General features: G+C 44.6%; 1 protein-coding gene across 2 annotated transcripts; it reads left to right on the forward strand.

Moving 5' to 3' along the window:
- Positions 1-232: 232 nt before the first annotated feature.
- Positions 233-9004, forward strand: CLDND1 (claudin domain containing 1). 2 transcript variants are annotated; one of them, XM_050900600.1, is made up of 6 exons: positions 233-270; positions 854-1031; positions 5050-5351; positions 6566-6673; positions 7061-7198; positions 7307-9004. In XM_050900600.1, the coding sequence occupies exons 3-6, from the start codon at positions 5063-5065 to the stop codon at positions 7504-7506; spliced, it is 735 nt and encodes a 244-aa protein (XP_050756557.1). In that variant the 5' UTR covers positions 233-270; positions 854-1031; positions 5050-5062; the 3' UTR covers positions 7507-9004. The 2 variants fall into 2 exon arrangements, with proteins under 2 accessions (XP_050756557.1, XP_050756566.1); XM_050900609.1 differs by having other exon boundaries at positions 5053-5351.
- Positions 9005-9272: the final 268 nt, after the last annotated feature.

A 9272-nucleotide genomic window follows, 5' to 3' on the forward strand; every position in this document is an offset into this window, starting at 1 on the left:
AGGGTTGGCCGCCCGCGGAGGCGGCGGGAGACTACAACTCCCAGCCGGCATCGCGGCGGCGGCGCAGGGGCGGGGCGAAGTGGAGAACTACAGCTCCCATGGTGCCGTTCGGCCGACGAGTCGTAGCTGTTCCGGAGGGGGGCGGGAGAACTACGTCTCCCAGGGCGCCCCGCGCGGCGGAGAGGGGCGGGGTGCTGCCCTGGCCGTGAGCACGGCGGGGCGGAAGCGGCGCGGCGGGGCCGGGCCGGGGGTGCGAGGCGGCGATGGGCGGTGGGTACAGCGCCGCGCCGGGCCGGGGCGGTTGCAACCGTTGAAGGGGGCGGTTGCTGAGCGTGGGAGGGGGCAGAGAGGCTGAGGCGCTCTCCTCGGGTTTGCTGCCTGCTCAGCGGCCCCGCCAGCGGCGCCCGGTGCCCCGGCGGCCCCTCTGGGCCATTGCTCCCCCTCGCAGGGCTGTCGCCTGAGCGGCCGGAGCGAGGCGGGGGAAGGGCGGTCGGCCCGGCCCGGCCCGTGCCTTCGTCCTGGCGGCGGGGGGTGAAGCGTGTCGGCACCGCTTGGGCGGCTGCGGCCGGTGCCGGAGCGCGGCCCGGGTAGCCGACCGGCTGTGGGGCTCCGCGTTTACACGGGGCGAGAGCCGTTCATACGGTCACTTACCCCGGCGCTGCCTGTCTGCCCGTGTGCTGGATTGATCGTGGTGGGGCATGGCGCTGTTGGCCTGAGGGCTTTCGAAGTCCTTTTTTTTTTGCTCTTACTTTTTAATATTTTTTTCTTAATGAGTAACACTGGGAGATTTCTGTGAAATAATTTCAAAGTGAAATGATGATCTCAAACTATTTGGTTTGCTTTCTACTTCCAGAACACTTTTTGTGAACTGGTGGTGTTGAAGAAACTGAGTGAATGGAACAGTCAGGGCAGATAGGAAGTTTGCATTTCACGCTCTCTGCTTGCCATAAGACACAAACAACACTGTGTCTCTGAAGTGACCTGGAATCATTCGAGCTGTGTGTCCTGAGGGACTCTGAGGACCTCTGAAGGTAAAAAAGTGTCTGGTAGCATTCTTTCCTAACCCTCCGTTGCCCTGAGTATTAAAAGGAGGATCCTGTTTGGTAGTGTTGCCAGCCCTCTCCCCACATTTACACCTTCTTTTAGGCCTTCTGCCTATTCTGCTTTCCCAAAGAGCAGTCAGATTGCAAGCATGTTTTCTGAGAAAATGCCAGCAAACGCAGCTTTCCTCTCTTGTGATGTCAGGTAAAAGGAGTTTCTTAAATGTGGTGGCCTGCTGTTGGCTGAAGGGAGTGATTGCTGTAACAAGATAAAAATACACATATTTTTGTATTCCCTTCTGCCACAATACGGTAACTTCTTAAAATGCTTATACATTTTCCAGTGTTACAGTTGATTTTTTGCCAGAATACTTGCTTTTGTGCTGTTCTGTTTTTTCTTTTTCAACTCTACTGACTTGCCCCTTTTTTTTTTTTCCCTTCTATGAAGTGCATGCATCTAGTCATTCCTTTGAATGTTGCTGCTAGTTTGGCCTTTGCCTTCTCTTTTATGAGCTGGTGCTTTGAAATTTTTACGTGTGTCACTTCTTTAAAAAATGAAAATAATTACAGTATCCTGTAAAGCACTTCTGCTTGAGTGCCTGTTTACTACTGCCTTGTGTTGTCTTATATTAATTGCATAGCTTAGTTTCAGCCATAACTTGTTTGAAATAGCTTCTACTGTTAGAATAAAATGTGCTGGCAGTGCCATATGAACAAACCTTTTCTAAAAACAATGAAGGATCTTGCTGACAGCCTATAAAGGCAAAGTATTTCTATTTATTATCAATCTTTATGTCTTTATAATTAATGTCATCTTCGGTAGTGGTAATGTTATTTTTGGTAAGTAAGCTTATTCTAAGGCACCTCCTACGTATTGTTCTGCGTAGAACCTTTTACAAAGTGTGGCATAATCTTGTAAACATGCAGTGTCTTTCTTCATGGTCTTCTGTGGTAACTATTTCTTACTGACTATGCTTACTACTCCCATTGAGCTCTGCCTGGGGCTGGAAGGACGGCTCTCTCTTTGAGAGAGCAAAGGACACCTCGTTTAAGTGAGGGTGTGTCTACTGTAAATGAAGATGCATTGGATATACACAGTGAACGGGCAGAGTAGTCAAGTCTACACTGTGGCAGGAAGAACTTCTAGTTCAAAATTTGCCTAAAGTGTTGTAGAGTTCTTCATCTTTTCTGTAAGTAGTTGAAGTGTTACGCAGAAGCATTGAGGGGATCTTTATTATAAGGAATTCGGGGTGTGCTCTTGCCTTGGCACTGTCTTATCCATACTGAAAATCCATGTGTGTTGTTCCTGGGACAAATGCCACACAAAGCCACCTGCTAGATTTTGGGGACTGTAGCCACCTCAGCTGCTTGCTATCTATCCCTGGAGCTGTGCATTACAAGGATCGAACATCAGTAGATAGCCATGTCCCTTTTATCAAGTGGGTAACGAACACTGGACAGTGCTTTAATTTACTGTTTGATGTTTAACCCTTCATTTTGCTTGTGAACTGCTCTTGGTTGCCAGCTGGCATCAACTCTGCCAAGTCCACTGCATGCAAACACACAGAAGGCTGGCCAGAAGTATGTGGTCGTGTTTTAATGATGCTCTGATAGGGATATTGCCAGCAGTGGTGTTCTGCACCTGGCAGCAGGGATGTTGTATCTGAAAGTAAGATTTTTGAGCCAGTTCTTTTCTTTCTGTACGTTAGGTACAAAGTTGATAGGACTTTGTTATTGTAAGCATTTATATTAAAAGGCAATGGCAACAAACCAATGGCGCAGTAATGTCCTGCTTACGTTCTTTTTCACCAGACACTACCCTGAGGATGGACCTTGTAGGTTCTTACAATTCCTCCTTCCAGAGAGAGCGCTCTCTCTAAAGAGAGGAGTCTGTTGCGGAGGGTTCCTCTTGCAGTGAATGTGACTGCAATATAGTGGAAAATCCAGACCAGCCTGCTCGCTAGCCTGTTCTGCTGCTTGCCCTGAGACTGAGTTCTCAGAGGATCTGCTCAGCTCTGAGCTCAGCTGGGCAGGAGCTGGGCAACACAGCTTTGGCCCTGGAGATGCCACTTGCCCTGTTTGCTTTGTGAGAAATTTGTGAAGGGGAGGGGATCCCTCAGTGAACTCAGTGGGGATGAATAGCGAGGTCAGATCTATACAGCAACTTGCTCTCTCCCTATTCTGTTCATCCAATGTCCTGTGTACCCTGAGCTAGGTGCTAGGATATTGAAGGAGAATGGAAGTACATAACCAAAAATTAAACACTGGACAGAGAATTTGCTTTCAAGTCTGGACCTGATTCTATGTATTCTAGATAAATAAGCCCAGATACGATGTGTTCTCCCTCTCAATATTTGTCCTAGCTTATAAAAGTTCACAGCTTGTGGATTATTATTTAAGTACAGTTGTGGTATGCAAACTTTGCAGTATTTTAAATGGGTGCTGCTTGTCAGTTCACCAAAAATCAGTTCTATTCTTCCTTGTTGCTAAGGATGCAGTTCAAGGATGGATATTACAGAGAGTGTGCCTCATTTAATATGGAAATTAAGCATAGGGAATGATATGGCTACACATCATTTCTCCTGCCCGACCCTGTTAGCCAGTTTCAACCAAATAGAGGAGCAGATGGGAGGGAAAAGAAGTAAGAATGGCATTGTTAGCAGCAAATATCGGTGAAACTCCCTGCTTTAATTTGCACCTTGTTTCATAGTTCAGAATTTTTTACTGGCAGATCTGACTTGAGCACTCATGTTTTTCCTCGTGAATGTGTTTTAAGGCATTTGCTGTTCCCAGTTGCAGTTCATTCAGTTGCAAAGAAACTAGACCAAAATATTTTGATCAGAGTGTGTGGGAGAAGAAGGGAGGTAGAACAAGCAATAAGGAGCTGATTAGATAGTAGCTCGTGTCACCAGGCTAGCTTCAGCTGCTGAGTTAACTTCAATTGATTTTTTTTTTTTTTGGCAAGTGCAGCAAGCCTGATTCATCATAATCCATAAATTTAATCAAGCACAGAAAACGCATGAGAACAATAGGCATCTGAGAGTCCTCTGATGTATTGCACTACCCGCAAAACATTCTATGTATTAGTAATCAATTGCTCATTAAAGTGATGGTATTGTCATAAGCGTAAGCATGTGTGGTATCTGTATTTTCCCATGCCTCCTTTGACACTGAATTTATGCCATTTGTGAGCATGACCCAGCAAAGGAGGGCATAAATGACCCCTAATACAGGGAGCCAGAGCAAAGTCCTCATGCCAGCGCATGAAGGCCTTTCAGTTTTGGAAGCTCTTGTCATCTTGTTCCCATGGAACAGGGCACACCCCCCCACATTGTTTTAGTTCCTCAGAAATACCACTGTATGTATTGTGGCATTATTGCAGCATTTATCATAATTTCCAAATTTGTCTTTCAGTGTTCTTCATGTTCTCTCTCTAGTGCCTAGATACATTTCTCTGCTTCCCTAAAGGCATTCCGGCACCTTGGCATGGCTGCCCTTTGTGAACAGTCTGGAAAAGCTTTTTTGGCATGCTTGTGGTTCTTATCTTTGCTGTAAACACAAGCTGTGAAAGCCGTATGGGATGGCAGGCTAAAAATAACTTCTACCCTTGGTAATCTCTTAAGGAAAGATAAGTCTTCTGCCTGGGCACTGTGGATGTATTCTCTGCGGTTCCCTACAATCAGGATCACAAATGGCAGTGAGCTGTGCCATCTGCTTTGGGGACGGAGTTGCTGTTGCTCTGTCAGTTGCTGTCTCAGAGAGAGCAGCTAGCGCAGCGTGGCTGGGAGAAGGTTGATATCCATGCCTTGAACTCGCAGATCCAGTGGATGCTGACTGGTACTGTAGACTTGCTCAGTGTTCCTTTGATTCCAGCGTGTTGGAAAAGGAAGACACGCGTATCCTGAGGGGACATTGCATAAGACGAATGACGTCACAAGTCTGACACTGCTAGGATAACTTTGCATTTACTGTCAGAGGAGTACTTACTTGGCCCTCTCTTTCCTTACAGCAGCAAGAGCGCAATGATGGATAACCGTTTTGCTACAGCACTAGTAATTGCTTGTGTTCTCAGCCTCATCTCCACCATCTATATGGCAGCTTCCATTGGCACTGACTTTTGGTACGAATACCACACCCTGTCCCCAGCGGAGAATGTTAGTGAAGCTGGTAGGAGCATCTGGGAGGAATTTGTCAGCGAAGAGGCAGATGAGAAGACCTACACAGATGCACTCTTCCGGTGCAACGGCACGGTTGGATTGTGGCGGAGGTGTATCACTGTACCCAAAAACTCTCACTGGTACAGCCCACCAGGTATCTCCGGTGCAATTAACACTTCCCTAGCTTGCCTGGGGTGGTATGTGCTAACTTCCTCAGAACATATTCATGTCACTTTGTTCCTCTGGAAGGCTTATTTCTAGCTTATGTGTTTATTTTTTAATAAAGACAGTCTAAATTTTTAAAGAAGCAAAAGGCAAAATGGTCTGTGGCTGTCAGTGCTACAGACTCTGGATTTGACACGATACTTGATCTAAATTTAGCCGGGTATAACTTGATTTTCTTTTGCGTCTGCTGTCCAACTGAGGATACAGTTATAGTTGCTCTGCCAGTCACTGTCTTTTTAGGAGAGGTCCTGGGATCCAGCAATGGAATAAAGATACTACTTTTATCGAGGGGGCACTCAATCCTTTTAGCTAGTCATTCATTTTGCTCGCATGTCACAAATGCCCCACTGTTGCATCAGCACATTTTGGACTCCTTGTACCGTAGCGCTGGATATAGAATGAAGTATTTGTATTCTTTTTCACAATGGTTGGGGGCTAAAAAAGTGTGGTGAGCAATTATTTTAATTGCTTCAAAGTAGATTTTGGACACTTATTGTGTGTGTGAAGCCCTTCATTTTGAACCCTCGTAAAAATGTACTTTCAAACACTTTTTCTGATGGAAAAAACATTACATGAAATACCTTTTTTTTTTTTTTCCCCCTCTAATGAAAGTACTTATTTTGGAAGACACTTAAACCAGCTCTGCTCAATAGTATTTTCAAAGCAAAATCTAACTGAGGCGTAAAAGGGGAGAAATTTAGTGTAAAGAAGCAAATATTTTCTGTTCTTTAAATAGTCCTTTCTGTCCCATTTTTGAGTGAAGTGTTTAGTACAATACTACATTCTGCACATGGAGATAAGCACAGCTTAGTTAAGGAACTCTGAGTACAAGAATATGTAACAACATAGTTGAGCATCATATGCCACATTTATTTCCCAATCTGTCAAGCATGGCGCAGCATTCTGTCGATAACCCAGGTAAGCTTGAAGATTCTGCATGTTTGAATGTAGTAACTCATTGTAGTAACTATGTTATGCTAACTACATTATGATAAGGCATCCTACAGATCTGTTCTGAGAGGTAGTTTTTTCTCTCAGATGGAACTCTGAGGAGCTTCCCAGCTCAAATGGTTGGGAAAGGAGGAATTGAAAGGGGAGTGGGGGGAGACACCTAATGGTAATTCTTTCTGTTTTTTCCCCCAGAAACTGATATGACTACAAACTGCATCAGTTTTTCCCTCTCTGATCAGTTTATGGAGAAGTATATAGAGCCTGGAAATCACAATAGTGGCACAGATTTGAATCGGACCTGTAAGTGTCTTTCATTTCTGGCAGGTAAACAAGTAGGATAAAAAAAAAAGATGTTTCTCAAATACAGTCACTAGTGAGGAAAGCATCTGTATCTTACTCTGTATTTATTGGTTTTTTTACAGTAGCACAGGCAGTAGGTCAAAGTTTAAAAGGAAAACATAGATGTGTTAGCAAAGGTTTTGCCCATGAATGCAGTACAGGCATTTGGGAGTTAACAAATGAAGTTCTTCCTACTTCAGTGGAGCCTTTGGTCCTTTTTAGCTATGAATGTAGAATGTCTGATGAAGCAGAAGCAGCGTGGGTAAAAGGGAATATAAGATGGTGGGAGAACATCAGTTTCTAGCACATCTTCAACAAACTTGTCTTGTGTGTTTCTTTCATGTGCAGATCTCTGGCGATTGCAGTTTCTCCTGCCCTTTGTTAGCCTTGGCCTCATGTGCTTTGGGGCTCTGATTGGGCTCTGTGCTTGTGCCTGTCGCAGCCTTTACCCGGCCATTGCCACTGGAGTCCTCCATTTCCTAGCAGGTAGGTCTCCTGCCATATACCACTTACCCTCCGTCCTCCAGAAGCTCATAGAGACCACCAGAGCACTTCAACGGTGAGCTCATTGTGCTTTGCTGCTTCCCTCCCCAGGGCTTTGTACACTGGGCCTCGTTGGCTGCTATGTAGCTGGGATTGAGCTGCTCCATAAGAAGCTGCCCCTGCCTGATGATGTGAGAGGTGAATTCGGTTGGTCCTTCTGCCTAGCCTGTGTCTCGGCACCTTTGCAGTTTATGGCAGCTGCTCTTTCATCTGGGCGGCTCGCACCAACAGAAAGGAATTCACTCTCTTGAAAGCGTACCGTGTAGCATAAGTGCTGCTACTGAAGTATTGTGTTTCCATGTAATAGCCTCTTCTCCCCCCAGCCCTTACTACTTTTTTCTTTTAGTCAGAATTTCACCTTGTACTGCGTGCTTCTTGCCAGTTGAGACAATTTAGCCTGCAGGCCCTGAAGACAAAGACCTCTGGGCTAAATGACCAAACTCTGCCAGAAGTCTGCAGAACTTGAACAGGTTTTTAAATTGGTTTTTTTTAAAGAATTATTTTTTAAGCTTCATTTGGTTGTTGACTATCCCCTTGGTTAGGTGTACATGCCCCTTCCTAATTTTATCACCCTGTCAGCCTGGAGGAAATAGGAGTGGTGTTGTGGGTGGAAGAGAGATAGGAAAAGAAAAGGTTCAGGTAGACAAGAATAGCAACCTCAGTGCACAAATAATAAATAATCAGGAGCTGTCTGCTGTGTGACCCAAGCAGGCAGTACCTACAGAGAGCACCCAAGAGACATGGGGGAACTCAGAAACCTCTGTTATGGAAATACTGTAGCTAAATCAGTCCTGTAGCTTAGCTTTGGGTCTCTTATTCTCACTAGTTTGCTACTTTTTGTGGCTTCTGCCAAAACTGATGCAGGCAGAGCAGCTGGCTGTGAGAGTGCCTGCACAGCTCACCATCCTGAAGCAGACTCTGCGCTTGCTTTTGCCAGGGAGCGGGATAAGTTGGCCCATGTGGAGCTTTGTGCTGCTCTAGCTACACTGCTTCCAGGACCCAGGCTAGTTTGGTATCTGCACTACATGTGATTGTGCACTCTAATCTTAACTTGTGGTGCTTTTGCTTGCTGTGAAGTAAGGCTTTCCTCTCTTGTTGTGTTGAAAATGACCCCTCACAAGTTTTTTGTTTTAATTTGGTTTAGTGTATGTGTGTATATGTACATATATAAACTCAACATTTTTTAAAGCTCACCTATTTATCCTATATAGCACACAACAGGGTTTTTTTAAAAGGTGCTGCTCTTCTCCCATCTTGCCCCAAATGTATTGTTTAAATGAAATAATAAATTAAAAAAAGCTCAGAAATTTTCAGTGTTGCATGAATCTGATGGGAGGGTGAGGGAATGGTCTGAAGTGAGTTTTACTTGGGGAAAGAAAAGCCAATGTCTAGATCATTCTCTGTTTTCAGGGAAATGTCACCAGAAACAAAGATGTTAGGGTTTGGGGTTTTTTTAATTAAATTCTTGAGCTCCTGCTAACTTTAAGTTTTTTCCTGCTCATCATTGGGGGGCACAACACCCCACAATTTCTAATTAGTTCACAACTTCTGCACCTTTTCTTCTGAATCACTGCAACTCTAGCCAGACTGGGTGGCATGTCTTATCTAGAAAACAACGTTGCAAGACTAAACTGTTTAATTCTAAGGGCTTAACTCCACTCATTTCCTTACTCCATGCTTAATATAAGAACTATGTCTTAGAAGAAATAAATCCTGACAAAATGAATAAGTCTGTGATGGCAAGGATTGTGTGAGATACTGTTGATGAGAATGACACAGAAATAGGCATTTTTATCTCACGACTGTGGTTTTTTTATTTTGTTTTGTGATTTATTTATTTATTTATTTATTTTTTCTTTCAGTAGGTGCTTCTGCCCAGGCTGGGTCAGCAAATAGCCCCAGTCACGAGTTCCCTGAAGATCAGGGATATCTGCTAGTATCGTTTTGGTTTGGTTTTTTGGTTTTTGTTTTTTTTAATTGTGTGTGATAGGGATCAACCTACTTCTCCTTTTATTAT

The sequence above is a fragment of the Gymnogyps californianus genome, chromosome 1 (genome assembly GCF_018139145.2).
Source record: "Gymnogyps californianus isolate 813 chromosome 1, ASM1813914v2, whole genome shotgun sequence".
Classification (NCBI taxonomy): domain Eukaryota; kingdom Metazoa; phylum Chordata; class Aves; order Accipitriformes; family Cathartidae; genus Gymnogyps; species Gymnogyps californianus.

What these genes read in the sequence shown, in the direction of transcription:
- CLDND1 (XM_050900600.1), top strand. Translation starts at nt 5,063, where the DNA reads ATGATGGATAACCGTTTTGCTACAGCACTAGTAATTGCTTGTGTTCTC. An exon ending in TCACTGGTACAGCCCACCAG is followed by an intron (nt 5,352 to 6,565) that starts GTATCTCCGGTG and finishes TTTTTCCCCCAG; the next exon opens with AAACTGATATGACTACAAAC. An exon ending in AGTCCTCCATTTCCTAGCAG is followed by an intron (nt 7,199 to 7,306) that starts GTAGGTCTCCTG and finishes TTCCCTCCCCAG; the next exon opens with GGCTTTGTACACTGGGCCTC.